General features: G+C 38.2%; 1 protein-coding gene across 2 annotated transcripts in view; it reads right to left on the bottom strand.

The window, feature by feature from the left end:
* Positions 1-20,815, bottom strand: part of ENPEP (glutamyl aminopeptidase) — an 81,298-nt gene that overhangs the window by 14,448 nt on the left and 46,035 nt on the right. For both annotated transcript variants that reach the window (XM_081562129.1, XM_081562200.1), the window contains exons 11-13: positions 18,383-18,462; positions 7,618-7,751; positions 7,436-7,491 (exon numbers count right to left, since the gene is read on the bottom strand). In XM_081562129.1, the coding sequence (XP_081418255.1) occupies positions 7,436-7,491; positions 7,618-7,751; positions 18,383-18,462 (270 nt within the window). The remainder of the gene's footprint in view (positions 1-7,435; positions 7,492-7,617; positions 7,752-18,382; positions 18,463-20,815) is intronic.

Here is a 20,815-nt window from a genome sequence, read left to right as displayed (position 1 = left end):
ACAAAAGCCATTTAGTTGTATGGTTAATAGTGATAAATAGAAACTTTTAAACATTAGGTTCATTAGCTGATTATAATATACAAATGCACCATTATAAATGTACCTTATTGAATTTTTTATATTTGATATGAATAAGAAATATAACAGTACTTGTGAATCATCAATGCTTAAAACATTTCAATTGAACTTATATCCCCCATAAAACCTCTCCTTTTTAATACATTTCCCAGTAATATTTATAAATAAAAATGGATTTTGTTCCTCAAAACAATGTGAAATTACTGTTGACACTTTATTTTAAAGAGTCTGACTTATTTCTCCTTAGAAAAGATTTTGGAACCTTTTGAAATAATGTTCTCAGAAATCTGTTATGCCTCAAATTTTAGCCTAGGTTTTGTAAAGATTCTTAGGTGGGAATCCTGTCTTTCCAAATTACACTTGAAAGTTTAGGTTAAATAATAAACTTTAAATTACTGAGTAAGTCATACTGGTGCATTGAGTGCTATTATGTTTGCGATCATTTTTTGTGAATGAGGAATAATGTAATCATATCTTGATTTCTCCCCTGAATTGATAAGAAGATAAAATGGTATTGGAGAGCTAGGGAAGAATAAACACCTTCAGCATTATATGATTTGTACTGATGTGATATGATACAGAATTTATTTTCATTTCAGAGAGCCAATTTCTCCTATTTTCTCAGATCTTGATCATATTTGTTGTTGTTCAGTCGCTCAATTGTGTCCAACTCTTTGTGACCCCATGGACTGCAGCAGGACAGGCTTCCCTGTCCTTCACCATCTCCCGGAGCTTGTTCAAACTCATGTCCATTGAGTCAGTGATGCCATCCAACCATCTCATCCTCTGTCACCCACTTCTCCTCCTGCCTTCAATCCTTCCCAGCATCAGAGTCTTTTCTAATGAGTCGGCTCTTCACATAAGGTGGCCAAAATACTGGAGCTTCAGTTTCATCAGTCCTTCCAATGAATATTCAGGGTTGATTTCCTGTAGGACTGACTGGTTTGATTTCCTTGCTGTCCAAGGGATTCTCAAGAGTCTTCTCCAGCACCACAGTTCAAAAGCATCAATTCTTTGGTGCTCAGCTTTCTTTACGGTGCTCAACCTTCTTTATGATCTTTTTAAAAGGATTTATATTTTGGAGCATTCAACTTGTCTTAATAAAAGTATAACTAATATTGAGAAATGGAGTATTTTATTGGGAATGTTTGTTGAGTAGAAAGTGATTGCAGAATTTTATGTTGCAGTTTGAAACTTGAGAATTTTCTAATTTTAATAATTCTCTAGTTTCCTCGGTGGATAGAGCAACAGCATTGTCCAGTCAGTATTTTCTTAGAATAACTATGAATAATTGTTCCTCTGAGGATCAAATTGGTGAAGGCTAATGAAAGTTTATGAAGAATAATAGGTAATTCAGAAACCTAGTGGGCTGCACATTTATAGCAGGTGAAGTTTAGAGGCCCATTTTATAAATATATATAAATACTATATATTTAACTGTTGAAAAATCGATATCCTATCCTGCTGCTGCTGCTGCTGCTAAGTCGCTTCAGTCATGTCTGACTCTGTGTGACCCCACAGACGGCAGCCCACCAGGCTCCGCCATCCCTGGGATTCTCCAGGCAAGAATACTGGAGTGGGTTGCCATTTCCTTCTCCAGTGCATGAAAGGGAAAAGTGAAAGTGAAGTCGCTCAGTCGTGTCCGACTCTTAGCGACCTCATGGACTGTAGCCTACCAGGCTCCTCCGTCCATGAGATTTTCCAGGCAAGAGTACTGGAGTAGGGTGCCATTGCCTTCTCCGTATCCTATCCTAGTGCCTTGTTTTTTCAACATATTTGATAGCTATGCAATCATTGCATTGGTATCACTTGTTATTTTAAGGCTGAGTCACTTGATCAGAACACTGGACTGAGAATGAATTTTTTGTCAGTTATTATAGAGATAATATTTTGAGAATTAAGTTGATGCACTTTGCACTTCCCACACATCATGCTATTCTGTGGTATTCAATACTTTTAAGGAAGAGCAGTATCATTTAGGATCATGATTCGCAAGTTTGAGCATGTATCAGCAACACCTGGAAGGTTTTTTTTTAACACTTGGGCCCCATCTCTAGAATTTCTGACTTGGTAGGTCTGGTGTAGGGCCTAAGAATTCTCATTTCTCACAAGTTCCCAGCAATGCTGCTACTACTGGGACCATGTGTGAAGAATCAGTTTTTAGAATAAAGACATCTACAGTCCCCTTTCCTCCCAGGTCCCCTTACAGTGCTGTTTTGGCTCATAGCTGCACTTTTTGTTCAGAGAATAGCCCTTGACCAAATACATCCATCTTGCTTAAAAGGTTATGCAACCCCCACCCCTGGTCAATGATTGTCTGATGCAGGAATGCAACAGGCCAGCCTGCTTCCCTCAAGCTGGGTCACTGTGTAGTACAATTCATGGATGGCTTCCTACTGGAATCTGGCAAAGTTAGACTCCAGCTAAGACCATGTTGTTGTTGCTCAGCCTTACCCCTGCCCCACCCTGCTTCTCACACTCCCTACTTCATGAGAGTCCTCTCTCAATAAACCACATGTTCATGAATCTCCATTTCAGACTCTGCTTTGAGGGAACTCAACTTAAGACAGCATTTTTACTCTCTTTGAGTCTCCAACCCTATTTATTAAATCCATAGACCAATAGCAGTTCTGAAAGCCAGATTTGGTGGAGAATTTTCCTTATTCAAAAATCTTCCATTTATAGTAAGAGCCTGCGGAACTTTGATCCTAGAATTGACCTACAATCTATATTGTAGAGAGGATAGAGGCTATAACTTAAAGAAAGTTCCCACAAAATGCTACGAAGAAAAAAACAAAAAGGTCTTTTGAGGAAATTCTTGCTCTCCTATCTTGGGCTGAGATACTCAGAAGTTTGGGGCATCTTGGAACAAAAGGTTTGGTTTTGCTTTCCTGGGTGTGACCTGGAAAGACTGCACAGTCCTTCTCCAAGAAGGTCGAGTTCAGCACAATGTCTTATCAAACAATGGCTTTTGAATGGGACATTAGAAATGGTTGAGAGGTGGTTAGGTAGAGGGATCTGATCGTATGGTCTCAAGTTCTTCAGCAGAGCTTTCAGGTGGTGTGGAGACTTTTGAAAACTTCCCATGTGTTTGGTTTCTCGACGTTAACTTTCTAATTAAATTCAGATTTCTGGCTTAAAACAGTCTCCTTGCAATCAACTAGATCCCTTTTGGAGCCTTTCCCCAGCAACTCACTTCTCCCTTCTTTAAAAGGCAGTCCTCAATAGGGTGGGAAAAGGTACTTACCTAGTTCTGTGCTGTGATCTGGTCAGCTCTGTAAGCACCTATAAAAAGGTAATCTGGTGCACCTAGGGGTCTGTAACCTTGGCATGGCTGATGTTCACTTTGTGGTCTTTATTTGCTAACCTGGCCCTCAGCTTGGACGTGGTTGGAGCCACAGTACCTTGAAGCCTGGCAAACGTCTGTTTGCATCATAAGCATAGGTGGCCCTTGAAACCGCCTTCTCTGCCATTCTTTCCTCAGCTAGAAACTCCTGCTCCCTTCCATGTGCTTGCCAGCCAGCACTCTCTGCTTTCACTGGTGCTATTTCTTGCCCCTCTCCTGGCTTTGGCACACAGTGGGTTGCAAAGTGCCAAATAAGCTATTGAAAAGATAAAACTCTACTGCAACAGGTAGACAAAAAAGGATTCTTTCTGTCTCAATTTTGGCAAGGCCCCCAAGCCAAGTCCCTTGGCCTATACTCTAAAGTAAGATGTGGGCCCACCCAATCGGGATTGACATGGTCAGGAGGGTCAGCTTTCTGTGACCCTCAGCTGATAGCCCACTACAGCCTGTGATAGAGACTGGAATGCCTAACTGGGAGAGAGGGGCATTTTAGAAGACGGCTTTTAGAGAAGGAAATGGCTACCCACTCCAGTATTCTTGCCTGAGAATTCCATGGACAGAGGAGCCTGGCAGGCTACAGTCCATGGAGTTGCAAAGAGTCAGACACGCCTGAGCGACTAACACACACTTCTGGAGGATTTCATCAGTGTAGTGTAAGTGCTGTCCTCTCACGGAGGACAAGAGTGTAGGATGCTTCCCCCTCACACTCAGCCCAGAAAAGAGGTTTTAATGGAACCACTTGAAGAGTTTTATCTGTGTATCCTGGAACTTGTGTGGACACAGTGGCCTGGTATCTGATCCCCAAGACATCTAAAGGATGAGAGGCTGTAGTTGACTACTGCTTTAACATTAGAGTGAAGAGATAGGACTGCATGAGGTGGCCTGTCTCTCCTGACTTTGTCAGGGGAAAGGATATATGAATACTTGCTATAGACTAGACGTGGTTCAGAAGTTTTCACTTCCTCACCTCAGGGAACTGCAGAAGAAAGACCGTTGGCCCTGGAATGGGCCATAAGATAGCACATATCCCATGAAAGCACCAGACAAGGGAAAGCATCAGTGTTAAACATGTCCAGAGTTCAGGGAGGACCAGAAGTAGACAGCATGTTGGGATCTTCCCTCATCTGCCTTCTCTGTGCTCCTTGCAGTGGAGAATCAGAGGCGACATGGTGAGAAGTAGGAGCTCCATGTAGCAAAACGGAGAGATCAGGCACCTTGTTGGCTGACCTGAAACTAGCCTGAGTAGGGGCTAGGAGAAACTTTAAGTGAACTTAAAAACTTTGAGGGTATAACTAGGCAGGGTATATGGTTGAGCTGAGCCTGTCGTGGGGACTCAAAGTGACTGGGTGAATTCTTACTCCTTGTCTTCAGCAAATGTGCCCAGCTGGAAAGCAGTAAAAGTCCTGGCTCCTCACATTTGGGGGCAGGGGAATCAAGAATATATTTATTTTTATATCTGCCCTTTTACTGATGAAACATAATAGTTCATTTCTTTCTGAATATCAGAGTAGAACTATGTAAATTCTAATCCTACCTCATGCACTTACCTATCTACGCATTTCTATTTTTCTCTGAAGTTTGAGTGATTTGGAACAGACTCTAACTAATACAGGTGGGGGTCTGTTTCTCTCTGAGTCCATTTTTCCTCATGTGTTGCAGACAAAAATTGGGTGATAACTCAATAGCTCAGGCAATGTTTCAGATGACAGCTCAGGTATTTTCTGGATTGGTTGCTGTGTGATTCTACATGCTTTTTGACTTTCAAATTTGTTTCACTTTCTTCCTTTCTGAAGCTCTTCAAAATTTGATGGGGCTATGGTCAAGCAGCTGAACAAATGCAGGAAGATTGTTCAATTGTGTGAGTTATCCACCTTGTACACCGTTCCTCAGAGAAAGCTGTTCAAGAGGCTTTCACTTCTTAAAGCAAAAGAACTGTCTGCATTGTGTTATGATGGAAATTAAACTGTAAAGGTATTATAATATCTTTATAATCTTTACAGACAAGATTCTAAGCTTTGGAAAAGGTCACGATGCATTCACAGGAGAGTTTTCCTGAAAAAAAAAAATCTAATAATCCTATTATGTTTAAAAAAGTTTTGTTTTTTTTCTTTTTTGGCCACACCATGCAGCTTTCAATTTCTTAATTCCCGGACCAGGGATTGAATCCATGCCCTCAGCAGTGAAAGTGCAGAGTCCTAACCACTGCACCACCAGGGAATTCCTTAAAAGGTAATCATTTTCTTTCACCATATCACCACTTAATTTTCCCAATCTACATAATGCCAGGAACAGAGTAGGTGCTCAATAAATATTTATCAAATGAGGGACCGACATACCATAACATAATGAAAATAATCTGTTACATAGCCAGGAGATTAAATTTGGAGGTTCACCAAAGAGAATCAAGTTCTATTACCTACAATAGAGTCTAAATTACAAATTTAGAAGAGCTTTTCTAAAATGCCTCTCTTGTTTAGTTGCTAAATTGCATCCAACTCTGTGTGATCCCAGGGAATGTAGTCTGCCAGGCTCCTCTGTCCATGAGATTTCTGGGGCAAGAATACTGGAGTGGGCTGTCATTTCCTTCTCCAGGCTCTCTTCCTGACCCAGGGATCAAACCTGTGTCTCCTGCATTGACAGATGGACTCTTCACTACTGAGCTACCAAATGCTTCTTTGCTGCTGCTAATCAATGGTGAGCGCATTTCGGTCAAGTACTACAATCTATTGAGCACTTCCTAAAGACTGGACAATGGTTGGGGTCCTTTGTATACATTCTCTCACTTATTCTTCACAAGAGTCTGGTAAGTTCATATCCATTTTACTAATAAAGAAACTAACTGAAGCAGAGACAAGTTAAAAAACTCTCTCAAGGTTATGCAGAGACAGGATTTTAATGTGGTTTGAGAGATTGTTTTTAATTCCCTATAAATTCCCCCCTTAAAGATGTCACAAAGGATTTCTAACTTCCAGTATCTAAGGAGTCCATGTAAAATAGTTCTCCCACGCCTTTACTGCTGTTAAACTATCCTTCCAGCCATACATTCAGTTCCTATTTAATGAGCATCTACTAGGGGCCAGGCACAGTTAGCAGCTGGGGATAAAATAAAGAGGAACATGATCCAGGTGCCTACCTTCATGGAACCTATAATTTGGTGGGTGAGGTGGATAATTAAGAAGCAATGACAATTAATATTACTGGAAACACAGCGGCCCTTAAAAGGGACACTCAGCTTAGACAAGGGGAACTAGCATCTCATTGTCAGTACATTGCTTGTGTCTAAAATGAGGCTACCACAAAGCCAGCAAAGCAAGTTGGCTGTGCCCCTAGGTCCTACAGAAGTGCCAGAAATTAAAAAAATACTGGTCAAATTACTAGTGTTAGCCTATCTGAAAAAAGAATCTCAAAGGTGGTATGGTTACTACTCTTACATTATCCCAATCTATGTTGATTATTATTTTTTTTTCAAATTGTAGGTTGTTTTTTTCTAAGTGTATCTACCTTTAGGCCATGAGAAAAAATTCAAATTTCTGAAATGACACCTTAATTCTATCAATCCTAGAGCACCGTGTCTCATTCTTCTTACCACAATGACCTCAATAATATTTGAAAACTCTAGCCATAAAATCTTACAATGGGCTTGGGCTCACAGAGATGAGTCCATGAAACACATTGTTCGTCTTTTTATTAAATCAAATTATAACTGCACTTTTGAACATTTGTAAGTGTCACTCCTAATTAGCTCAAGAACTCAGTTTAGTCAAACCTCACTTAAAGTCAATAGGGTAGGTGAGGTTTTGTGTCTTTTAAGGGCTGATATCAGTATTTTGGCTATAAGGCTCATACTAGTTTTAAAGAAGAAAGTTATGTAAAATAATAATGTTGTAAATAGTGGTTTTGGATACTTTAAACTATAAATTAATACTCAAACTTTGTTGTGATTCATTTTAAAAGAAATTTATGACAAGATCCATAGTATTTTAAAGAATTGACTCTCATTCCGAAACCTACCGTGCCAAGGCAAAAGCATCATCAATAAAACTTGCACGATCAGCAGAAGAAAAGTCCTGGGAAGAGAAAAAAAAAAGGTAGGAAACATGAATCTTGAAGCAAGATATGTTGAAAAATTAATATCACTAAGATGCTGTTCTTAGAACAAAAGTAAAGCAATTCACAACCATTTCTACTCTTACCGTGTGCTTGAGGGAAAGATTGGTAGCTATCCATTCCCAAGTTGATACTTCATAATTTACACGATAAAAGCCAATATGATCAGGGTTTATTTTGAGAAAAGCATTGCCACTAAGAGTAGATTCCAAAGTGATTCCTGTGTAGTAAATAAACACTAATGAGAAACATGTTTACACATACTGTCAACACAGAAATTAGACCCAGAGGGCAAAAAGAAAAGAAATGTTAGCTTGAGGAGTCAAGTTTGATTTGGATCCAAAGTCCCAAAGTCTAATTCTTATTATTCTTATTGCCTAACTTTAACATGTCACTGTAGTGTGTGAGCTGAAAAAGAAATAAGTAATGTAAAATAAGTGCCCTGTAATTTGTGACTTATTATTATTTCTTACTTTCAGAAGCTTGTCATATGGGTGAAATAATTCTGCGCTTGTCAATCCCTGAATTAAAAAAAAAAACACAATACTTAAAGACAGAGTAGTCCATGCCCTTTGGGGGTAATCCATATATTCTTAATCATGATGGATTAATTACACAAAGAATATTCATTGGGATAGCCTGGGAAGGATATAAAAAAGTAAACATTTAAAAGAATACTTTGTTTATTTAAAATCAATATTCTAATTGATGGATATGGTGATTGCTAAGCAGAATAATGATTTGAGAGTCAGTAACAATTTTCAAATGTCAAGAAGGCTTGCAATAGGACTAAAATCCAAATACAGCATTCTTGATTTTGTAGTCCATTTCATACTCATTCTCCCAATTTTATTTATTTTTGTAAAGCCTTCTACTTCCATATTTCAATTGATTATATCAATGTTTTTTCATCAATGGATTTACCAAATTAACTTTATTTCTAAAGTAGTATTTAGAATTTACATAAGGCTCTAGGATATAGATTTTGGAAGCTCAACATTGAAGGAACAAAGACTTACATTTTAAGTAAAAACTACTCAAAATAAGGCAGGAAGAGAAGGGGTCGACAGAGGATAAGATGGTTGGAGGGTGTCACTGACTCGGTGGACATGAGTTTGAGCAAGCTCCAGGAGTTGGTGAAGGACAGGGAAGCCTGGCATACTGCAGTCCATGGGGTCTCAAAGAGTTGAACACTGAGCAATGAACTGAACTGAACTCAAAATAGTACTTATGCTCTGATATTACCAGTGTTTGGTTAGCGTTACTCATATACTTTTTAACTCCTATACTCTTGTTTGTATGGACAATATGCAGTTTAAATAATGATGTGGGAATACTTAGTATATTTAAATAACTTCAGATAGTTTAATGTAATAATAACGTGGGATGTGATATTGGAAAATAGGATATGAGGCTGGAAGTAAAAGTGGGGCTTCATTGTGAAGAGCCACATGCTGTATTAAGTCCATCTTCTGAGAGATGGTAAGAAAAGATTTTTAGGCAGGTAAATAATATACTCAGGTCTGTTTCTAGAAAGATAATTTTGATGGTAGTATGGGAAGGAGATATTGGAAGGATATTCTAGAGTCTACTATAATAATCTAGTGCAAGAGAAAATGAGGGCTTACCTTAATGTGGAGATGATGAAAATAAATGATGTATTCAAGAGACACATCACCAGTAAAAGCAACACTATCTTTTCTGACTTGATGTGGACAGTTAGAGGGGAAAATGGCATGCATGATGGGATGAATAGTGGTGTTGCCGTTACAGAAGGAATAGAGGAAGATGAGTCAGTTTGGGAGGAAAGGTGATTTACATTTTGGAAGTGCTCACAAGGTTTGGAAGATATCCAACGACACAGTAGTTTTTCATAATACATGAGTAAACACTTCAACAAGACAATAAGTTTCTTTAGGAACATTCATAGTAGGTTCTTGACAAATTGTAAACCTTTACCTCACTCATGTAGTATTTATCTTTCTTTGTCATTCTCCCACAGACAGGTTGTTGAAAGGAAGCTAATCTTTTGGCAGCCATACACTTTGAATGTTTGTATCAGGAGGAGAGCCTCTTGCTAAGCACAGAGCCATATGTTACAGGAGAAAGAGCATGAACTTTCAAGTCTGACAGATCGAGGATAAAATCATTGCTCTATGACTTACTAGCTGTGTGATCTTGGCCAAATCACTTGACCTCTCTGTGTCTCAGTTCATCATGAGGGAAACAGGGATAAAAATCCCTCACAGGGCTATTGTGAAGATTAAATAAGATGCCATAGGTAAAGTCTTGGCTACATAGTTATGTGTCCAACAGATGGTAGCTATCTCCATTATTATGAAAGGGGATATGCCACCAGTTCTATAAATAGCAAAGCAAATATAAATAACATTGAGAAGTTCCTGGCAATCCATCTAAATACGGCAGTATTTTAGTGTGCTTTATATATACCTAGTTAAGCCTGTCTAGAGTTACTGTGATTTTTCTCACTTTATGGATGAGGAAGCTGAGGTCCAGGAAGTCAGTAGTTACTGACTTTGCAAGTTCATGCTACTCCTGGAACAGCTGTCAACAACAAAATACTGTTGGGTTGTATAGTTGCATAATGAAGTAAGTAGGAAAAAATACTGATGCCTGTTCCAGGCAGTACATAGGAGTAAATGGTGCATATTTCATTCTGTTTCTCCAGTTACTATTAAGATTTTTCTGATTATAACAGTAGTATGTGTTCTTTATGGTTTCAAGTATGTATTTGGAAAATAAAAAAAGAGTATAATAAAATTATCCACCACTAGTTGACATTACGTTTTTATCTTGTGTGTGTATGTATATGTGTATTTATCTTCCATATATATGTACATGTGAAGACACAATACATATAGAGAACTTTATTGTGTTTTTGATTATTAATCCTTTTCACTTGAAATTATATTGTAAACACTTTGCAATTTCATTTTATATATATGAAGATGTAGATTTAATAGCCACATAGTAATCATACAATTTGTAAATTGTTTTATACTGTTTCTTGTTAGTTTTATGCGTAAGAGTGGTAAACGGATTCTTTCTGGGTAGCAGCTCTTTCTAAATTTTTTTTCCCTTTTGTCTGGTAATTATCTTTTCAAAATTTCATCCAGAGGGTAATTTCGACTTAGATAGATTTCAATAACAAACCTTGCATACTAGTTCTTTAATATACTGTTTTATGTAAATAATTATAACAAAATTCAGTCAACTAGACAGCTTGTGATAGCCTGAAATTTCTAGAGAAAGAAACATTTCTCTTTGGTGACATAAATACCGTGTTCCATCAATCCTTTAGGCAAATTATCTTTCTGTGTAAAGTTACAGTTCATATCTATTTTGTTAAATTTGTATATCTTTTAATAGTAAAACAGCCAAAAGGTATAAAAATACTATTTTTTACTAATGACATACAATTATATTTGGAGATCTAAAAATTTCAGGTAGGATGCACTACTTGGAATTTGGGGTAAGGAAAAAAAGTTTAATCTCTGGAACAAACACTAACATGATCCATTGTAAAATGGATTGGTTATCCATTTGTGACGATGTTTTCAACAAATTTCTTATTCAAGGAAATGTCAGTTATTATATTAGTAATAATTACAGAGTCCCATCTAAATCTCAGCAAGAAGCCTAGAGAATCTCCCTGAAAAGAAAGATATAGGATTAATATGTAATACATAATAAGCAGGAATTGGGGAAAAAATGCAATGTGACTGTCATGATGAAGAATTATCATGGGTAGTGGTTTTGGTGACTGGGAAGAAATAACTGCAAAAGAGAGTTGGATAGTGAAGATCTGTTGATGTGTCCCTAGTTTGCCTAGGGAAGCAAGTACCCAACTGAGCTGGTACATGTGTTCCAGATCATTCGACAGATCTACTCTTACAGAAACCAGTGTATGTGGAGAAATCTGTTGGTTGTTTACCACACTGTTCCCTTTTCTTCTAGGTACACAGCTAGACTATATTTATTAGCCTCCCTTGCAGTTAGGTGGCAACATATGATTGACACTGGGGCATAAAGTGTGGGCGGAAATAATAGATGCACTTCTAGGTCTGGTCCCTCCATTATCTTCCTTTGTCTTCTGATCAGATGCAAAAATCCAGGACAGAAGTCTAATATTAGTTTGTAAAGAGAGAGGAAGTGGAGCCATAAGATGGAAAAAGACAGGCATTCTAAGTCATTATCTGGGAGTGAGCTGCCTAGAAGAGGTGGCAGGTCAGGAACACCACCACTGGACTGTTGCATGAATAAGAAATTTTTAGTGCATTGAACTACTACTGATAGCCAATATATGCAATAATTAGGCTCCCCTGGTTAATGCAATATACAAAGCTGTCACAGCTTGATTGACATCTTTAAAATAATTGACGTAGCTTAGCTCTCCCTTTACCCTAATCAAGTAAACTTTCTTCCTGGAAGAGATACCTAGTTAGCTGAAGTGAATATTCTAGTTCACGTTAGCCAGTATGTTTTTATTTGTGTAAATTAACAAATTGGCATTCTTATATGTATGGTTCATGTGATTCACTTTCACTTTTCACTTTCATGCACTGGAGGAGGAAATGGCAACCTACTCCAGTATTCTTGCCTGGAGAATCCCAAGGACGGAGGAGCCTGGTGGGCTGCCATCTATGGGGTCGCACAGAGTCGGACACGACTGAAGCGACTTAGCAGCAGTAGCAGCAGCATGTGAATAAGTCTTTCAAGACTTGGTTGACCAGTGCTGAATTAAACAAACTGAGCTTCTGAATCTGCAAAACTGAATCCATAATGAATGATTATGGATCTCTTTTTTTTTCCTTTTCTTTCTCTCTCTCTCATTAAATTAGAAAAATATATGTCCATCATTATTTTGATGTGAAATATTTAAATATAACAACCATAAAATTTTAGGAATACTTATATGATAGAACTTGGTTATCTATATTTGATATCCATAATACATAATCTGAAAGAGTTGTGAAAACAGTCATCACAAAGTCTATTCTACTTCCTATGCCCTAAAACTATCTTTTAGACCCTATATGCTCATGAATCTCTATTTTTAAATATGTTTTAGCAAGACTGGTTGTCTGATACTGTATGCTAATCTATGTCTTCCAAATGTTGGAAAGCAGCAGTTTAAAAACAAAAAGGTGGTATACTACTAAATGTAGATTCATTGACAATAGACAGTATAGTAGCTGATGCTAGAGACAGAGGCATTCACTACACACAGGCAACCTCTAGAAGCACAGCAGTCTTCAGGCAAACAAGCCTTAATTAAGAAAGGACTTGCTGAATTCTTAGTACATCTTAAGATGTACACAGCACCTTGAGGGAATAGGGTGAGAAGGAGACAGGGAGTATGACGTGCAGTGTACATCTTCAAAGAGCTTATAATTTACATAAAAAGAAAAGACAGAGAATATGAACCTTAATAATGATGTTGCTTAAAATCTAAGGAATAATACTAAGGATTGATGAAACTAATAGCATAAAATATGCTCTCAGCAATAAGAGGAGAGATTATTCAGGGCCAGAGAAGGCCCTGAGATGGAGGTCCTCTTCTTTTGTTGTAAAGTACATGTTTAATTGTTTTCATGTTTAAAATATTGTGCACAACACAAATGTGAATCAAAGACCTTAGGGGAAGCCCCACTATTGCCTGGGAAATTTCTAGCTGATGAATCACCAAAGAACCAAGAAGAAGGAGGTGGGGCTGGTAACCTGAGCTGATTGCCCATTCAGTACCCTCAGGACGTGTTGTCATCTGCTCTCTGAGCTGGGAGTTGAAGATGTCCCCAAACAGGAAACAGGAACTTATTGCATAGCCTAAAAATGGAGCAGGCACTTTGAAGTAGGAAGAGATGTCTAATTTGTTTCTGGCTAAACGACCAGTCATGATTCTGAAACTGCAGATAAAGATAGATTTGTCATCAAAGCTCTGTGGACATTAGAGCCACTTCATTCATTCCTTCAGTTAACAATTACTAGGTATCTGCTGGAGATATGGAACAACCACACAACAACAAAAAATAAGCTCCATTTCTCAAGGAATATTCTACAGGGAGGGGAGGGACAGATAAAAGTCGGTAGTTACAGCAGAAGAAATGTCTCAAATATAATGACAGAGGGATAGAGGTTGCCCAGAGAGCCCTTTGCTCTCTCACTTTCATACTAACATTTTCTGTCCATTGCACTGTTTGAGTCTATACTCGGTCAATCCTATTATCCACATAAACTCTACCTTTAGTCCCCCTAACCCTCAGACAGATGTCCCTTTCTTTACTAACTTTCCTCAACTTCCAGATCTCCACTTGTATTTCTCCCATGAGCCCCTTTGGCTGTTACCACGCCAGGCCCTTATGACATGGTGTTATATTTGCCTGTTGGCTCGTCCACACCCTCCCTAGACAGTAAGCGCTACAAAGTAAGAATTGTGGGGATTTTTCCCTCAGCATTATCTCTATACCTACCCCTGTGTCTGGCCCATTAGTTAGTGCTCAGTAAATACTTGTTTGAAAGAATTAATTAATATTTTAATTAATTAAGGACTAAATTAATTATTAAAATATTGTGCCTAATAAGGACATAATACATATAAGAAAAATGTTTATCATTAACTCCTGAAATCTATTTTCTAGACCACTGGAAAAAACTTTAGTTACCTGGAAATTTTACTTTTATGAAAACCTCAGTTTATGAAAATTCTGGATAGATCGTATTAGTGAAAATAAATTATCCATGTTTTTAAATTTGTAAACATCAAATCAAGAAGATTACCAGATGTTCCTTCAGTCTTCAGTTAACAGTGGTGACCAATGGGGAAAATATGTAGTAATATTTCAGCCAAATCTACTGAAAATTTTCCCAAGGGAATCCTAGCCTCATTATGTTGTTTATCAGTGCTATTGAACTTTTTTTTTTTTTTACTGTATTTTTTTATGTCTCCATTTTCCTTTGGCTTAAGTAAGAAAAAGGTCAGAAAAGATCTTGGTATGCAAACAAAATTATCCTATATAAAATACTGATCTGGGTATTCTAGAAGAATTTAGGAGAAATTGCTGACTACATCAATTAAAGTTAGTATAAACGACCAAGAGAAAGTTTTTGTTGTAAAGGCAACAGTAAAGGGTCTTACCTTGACAATAGCAAAGCTGGTAGAGTTTATCGTACAAATTAAAAACCACAAAATAGGGCTTCCCCGGGGGCTCAGTGGTAAAGCATCTGCCTGCCAATGCAGGAGACACAGGTTGGATCCGTGATCCGGGGAAAATCCCACATGCCATGGAGTAACTAAGCCTGTGGGCCACAACTATTGAGCCTGTGCTCTAGAGCTGGAGAGCCAAAACTATCGAAGCTGTGTGCTGCAACTACCGAAGCCTACAAGCCCCAGAGCCCCTGCTTTGCAATAGGAGAAGCCACCCCAGTGAGAAGTCCACACACTGAAACCCGCTCAATGCAGCTAGGGAAAAGCTTTGCAGCCATGAAGACCCAGCACAGCCAAACATACACAAATAAATAAAATTATTTTTAATATCATGAATAATTTATAATAAAAATAAAAAAAGAAACAAAGCTAAGAAAACCTTATTGGAGCCACATAGAAACTTGTACACAAATGTTTATAGGAATATTATTCATAATAGCCAAAAGACAGAAACAATCCATATGCTCATCAACTGATGAACAGATAAACAAAAGGTGGTATATCAATATGGTATGAATATAACTTGGCAATAAAAAGGAATGAGGAACTGATACATGCTATGACATAGATGAACTTGAAAACAAGCTAGGTGAAAGAAGCCACTCACAAAATGCTATAGATATCATCCCATTTATATGAAATGTCCAAAACAGCCAAATCTATGAAGATAAAAAAATAGGTTAGTTGTTGCTTAGGGCTGGGAGTGTAGGAGAATAGAGGAGTTGATAGCTAAAGGGTATGCAATTTCTTTTTGAGGTGACTGAAATGCTGTAAAATTGACTGTGGTAATGGTTACACATATCTGTGAATGTAATAAAAACTGGATTGCACACTTTAAATGGGGGAATTTTATAGTATGTGAATTATATCTCAATAAAGCTTTTTTTTTTTTTTTTAATCTACTGGAAATAGGGTAAAAATGTACTTGCCAGAGGAAATAAATTACTATTTTAGAATACTTTTCAGGAGCAAATAGGCATATGTAAATAGAGGGTAGATGATCTGATTTTATTCTTGAGAAGCAATGGGTGAAAGTCCGTGCCAAATGCTATTTGGAAACCAAGTCCTCATGGGATGGGATGAAGAAGAGTCTCATTTTGTTCTAGATAAGAAGCGACTTTGAAACACAAAACAAGCTCAATAGCAGAAGTATAGAAAGCAGGATTCTTCTTGGATGGTTGCTAAAACTTGCCTTTTTTATTATTTTCTCAGCGATCTGTAGTAGAAAACATGTGATAAGGTCTCCTTGTTTTCATATAACTCTAAAATTTTTCAAGAAAAGAAAATACAAATGAATGAAGATAGAATACAGAAATATATTTCTAGTTGACCTAAGTGGGTAGAACAGTCACAGCTGAATTTTAACACAGGCAGGGGCCAAGGCGTTCACTTAGAGAGATGGATGGACGAATGGATGGGTACATGAATGGATATAGGTATAGATAGTCCCTTGAGCTACTGGTGACAACTTACAGCTTAGAAAAAATGATTTAGTGTCATCAAAAATTCTAGTGTCATGCTGGTTTGAGAAAAACATTAGGTCTGATTTAATGGCAGTATTTTACAAGTCAGGCTTGTCACATAACATTTTAATAAATTCAGTGATGTTTGATATTTAAAAAAAGAAAGGAAGAGAGAAGGAAAAAAGAAAGGAAGGAAAAAAGAGGGAAGAGAGGAAAGGAAAGAAGAAAACTGATATATTGATCTTCTAGTGGTTGGGTGTATGACCCTTATCTTTGAATGTAGGTATTTACATTTCATGCAAAGATGGGCTCAATAAAGGACAGAAATGGAAGGGACCTAACAGAAGCAGAAAATATTAAGAAGAGGTGGCAAGAATACACAGAAGAATTGTACAAAAAAGGTCTTCACAACCCAGATAATCACAATGATGTGATCACTCACCTAGAGCCAGGCATCCTGGAATGTGAAGTCAAGTGGGCCTTAGAAAGCATCACTATGAACAAAGCTAGTGGAGGTGATGGAATTCCAGTTGAGCTATTTCAAATCCTGAAAGATGATGCTGTGAAAGTGCTGCACTCAATATTCCAGCAAACTTGGAAGACTCAGCAGTGGCCACAGGACTGGAAAAGGTCAGTTTTCATTCCAATCCCAAAGAAAGGCAATGCCAAAGAATGCTCCAACTACCACACAATTGCACTCATCTCACACGCTAGTAAAGTAATGCTTAAAATTCTCCAAGCCAGGCTTCAGCAATACGTGAACCGTGAACTTCCAGATGTTCAAGCTGGTTTTAGAAAAGGCAGAGGAACCAGAGATCAAATTGTCAACATCCGATGCATCATCGAAAAAGCAAGAGAGTACCAGAAAAACATCTATTTCTGCTTTATTGACTATGCCAAAGCCTTTGACTGTGTGGATCACAATAAACTGTGGAAAATTCTGAAAGAGATGGGAATACCAGACCACCTGACCTGCCTCTTGAGAAACCTGTATGCAGGTCAGGAAGCAACAGTTAGAACTGGACATGGAACAACAGACTGGTTCAAAATAGGAAAAGGAGTACGTCAAGGCTGTATATTGTCACCCTGCTTATTTAACTTATATGCAGAGTACATCATGAGAAACGCTGGGCTGGAGGAAGCACAAGCTGGAATCAAGATTGCCGGGAGAAATATCAATAACCTCAGATATGCAAATGACGCCACCCTTATGGCAGAAAGTGAAGAAGAACTAAAGAGCCTCTTGATCAAAGTGAAAGAAGAGAGTGAAAAAGTTGGCTTAAAGCTCAACATTCAGAAAACTAAGATCATGGCATCTGGTCCCATGGAAACAGTGGAAATAGTGGCTGACTTTTAATCACTGCAGATGGTGACTGCAGCCATGAAATTAGAAGACGCTTACTCCTTGGAAGGAAAGTTATGACCAACCTAGACAGCATATTAAAAAGCAGAGACATTACTTTGCCAACAAAGGTCTGTCTAGTCAAGGCTATGCTTTTTCCAGTGGTCATGTATGGATGTGAGAATTGAACTATAAAGCAAGCTGAGCGCCGAAGAATTGATGGTTTTGAACTGTGGTGTTGGAGAAGACTCTTGAGAGTCCCCTGGACTGCAAGGAGATCCAACCAGTCCATCCTAAAGGAGATCAGTCCTGGGTGTTCATTGGAAGGACTGATGTTGAAGCTGAAACTCCAATACTTTGGCCACCTGATGTGAAGAGCTGACTCATTTGAAAAGACCCTGATGCTGGGAAAGATTGAGGGCAGGAGAAGAAGGGGACGACAGAGGATGAGATGGCTGGATGGCATCAGTGACTCGATGGACATGGGTTTGGGCGGACTCAGGGAGTTGGTGATGGACAGGGAGGCCTGGCGTGCTGCGGTTCATGGGGTTGCAAAGAGTTGGACATGACTGAGCGACTGAACTGAACTGAACTGATTTATTATTATGTCAGTTATTGTAAATCATTACAAAGAATTTCTTAAGGCAAAAAATTCTCATTATTATAGATAAAGATTTGGTCTCATCAGTTAATTATTTAAGAGATTTCTTTTAGCTGAAATTTACATCATAGGTTCCAGTTTTATTGTTGTTTCTTTACACATACTTACTTAATGTAGTACATTAATTCAAGGAAGAAATAAATCAACTGACGATATTTACCTCCTGTTTCTGACCTATTGTATAATGTAATCCTTTGTTCATCATCTTCAGTCCATCTAACCGGAATATTCCATGTGTAACTAGTTTTTTAAAAAGAAAAATTTAACTTTTATTACTAAAACATAAAAACATTTCCAAAGTAAAAATAGACAAGCATAAAAGGCAATAGACAAGCATATTTTCCTCATAAGCAATTGTCCAGTGTATAGTATACAATTAACACAGTTAATACACTATACTCTTTTTATGGTAGGGATAGGCTATGTAATTGCTTTCAATTTATATAAATCTTTAAAATTTGGAAATCTGTTTCAGAAAATTAGCTAAGGTGAAGAAGATTATTTCAATAAAATGCCTCGAGACTTTGGAATAGAGGTATTGCATAAATATAATAATTATATGTATTATATAAGAAAACTGAGCATTCCCATACATACTTGTATGCACTCTAATATTCTATAGTTACCGTCAAGGAACATAATGCATTGTTAGAATTCAGAAGACAATCGTAAAATGCTGTGAAGGAAATAAAACATTTTAGAAATTACATTGGAGAAGGCAATGGCACCCCACTCCAGTACTCTTGCCTGGAGAATCCCATGGATGGAGGAGCCTGGTAGGCTACAGTCCATGGGGTCGCTAACAGTTGGACACGACTGAGAGACTTCACTTTCACTTTTCCCTTTCATGCACTGGAGAAGGAAATGGCAACCCACTCCAGTATTCTTGCCTGGAGAATCCCAGGGATGGCGGAGCCTGGTGGGCTGCCGTCTATGGGGTCGCACAGAGTCGGACACGACTGAAGCGACTTAGCAGCAGCAGCAGCAGCAGCAGCAGCAGCAGCAGCAGCAGCAGAAATTACATTGAAATGACACCACCACCATCATCCCTTAAAATGTCTCATGCTCTTCAAATATCTCCTATTTAGAATCATGTGAACCAGTATGCCACAAAGAAAATCACTGGGCAAGCACGTTTCAGGGATTTTTAGTGTTTTCTTTAGCCCCTTAGTATTTTCTCCTGGAGCCAAGGGAGATGAGCTTTGTATTTTGATACAATATGTATACCTAATATTTACTCTTGAAATCCCTTAAAAGAGATCTTAAGTGTCTTTTTGGTTGTTTTCATTATTATACCTTACTAGTCGGAAAATACAGGAGATCTAGAGAAAAGATGAATCTGAGTTTGGGTTTAGGTTTCACCTCAAAGTTGACCAATGATCTGTGATCATTCAAGTCCCTAACAGAGAATGGGGGAATGATATTTTTCCCTTTCAAGATCTAATAAAATTTATATAATTCAGAGAGATGTGTGTTTGTTATCTGCATGAAAGAAGTAATCCTTTGTTTTATAATTAGTGAAATGTTTTATAGATTGAGCTTTTACTAGCTTTCTTGAAGGATTTTTTTGCATTTGAATATTTTCGGCTATAAGTTTCACAGAACCAATACATAAACTGTTTTTTGGATCTTATAGGAGACACTGTCAGTGGTCCATCCTTATCCCCTTGAATCTCTTTGTCATGTTTGTACTTCCAGTTGTAGATTCCCATGTGCTTTCCCTGCCAACAGCCAGCACCAGGTCTGTCTGTCAGAGGACTGCCCACTGACTGCCTGATCAAGGAAAGCCAGAAGTTCCTGAAAATGTACACCCTTGGGTGCAGTCTTTAGCCAGTGATGGCTGGGCATGAGAATGTTCCTTGCCCCATCTGGCAGGACCACACTGAAGCAGTCTCGAGAACTTCCTTACAGGGTAGTTACCTTGGACAGCACCTGCCTGTTGTATTTTGCTGTTTGATATCCCACTGCCCAATCCCCCAACAGCCTTTCCTAGATTTCCTTATGAGTCACTCTCACTTGAATGGTCAGAGTCTGATTTTAGTGAACCTAAGAACGATACCTATAGCTTCTCAACAGATAGACAAAGAAACATTTTTTTTTTTTAAGTCATATCCTACCTCCAGATTTCACTCTTTCACTGCTCTGCTGATTTGGTGTTGCTATGTAGACTAACATTTCATTCTCCTCACCTTTCCCCCATGCCAACCGGACTGAAACAACAGATTCTGCAGTGTCTGGATACCCTATGTATACAGTTAGGATTTCACACTTCCACTGTCCCCTCTAAGACATGGTGTCTAGGACTAGGCTGGGCCTAAGAGTAAGCATAAGACATATTACTAAGGTCATGTAAAAAAATATTACTCTGAAGTCTGTAAGAACATCATAAGACAAAAAAGGTTAGAGGGTTAAGGCTATATAATTTTATAGTTTTGGAACCACCTGCAGGATCTAAGGAGAAGGCAATGGCAACCCACTCCAGTACTCTTGCCTGGAAAAATCCCATGGATGGAGGAGCCTGGTGGGCTGTGATCCATGGGGTCGCTAGGAGTCAGACACGACTGAGCGACTTCACTTTCACTTTCACTTTCAT

This window comes from Giraffa tippelskirchi, chromosome 1 (assembly GCF_054371585.1).
Source record: "Giraffa tippelskirchi isolate mGirTip1 chromosome 1, T2T-mGirTip1v1.2.pri, whole genome shotgun sequence".
NCBI lineage: Eukaryota > Metazoa > Chordata > Mammalia > Artiodactyla > Giraffidae > Giraffa > Giraffa tippelskirchi.
The sequence above is the reverse complement of the archived record's forward strand: the minus strand, read 5'-3'. Positions and strand labels throughout refer to the sequence as shown.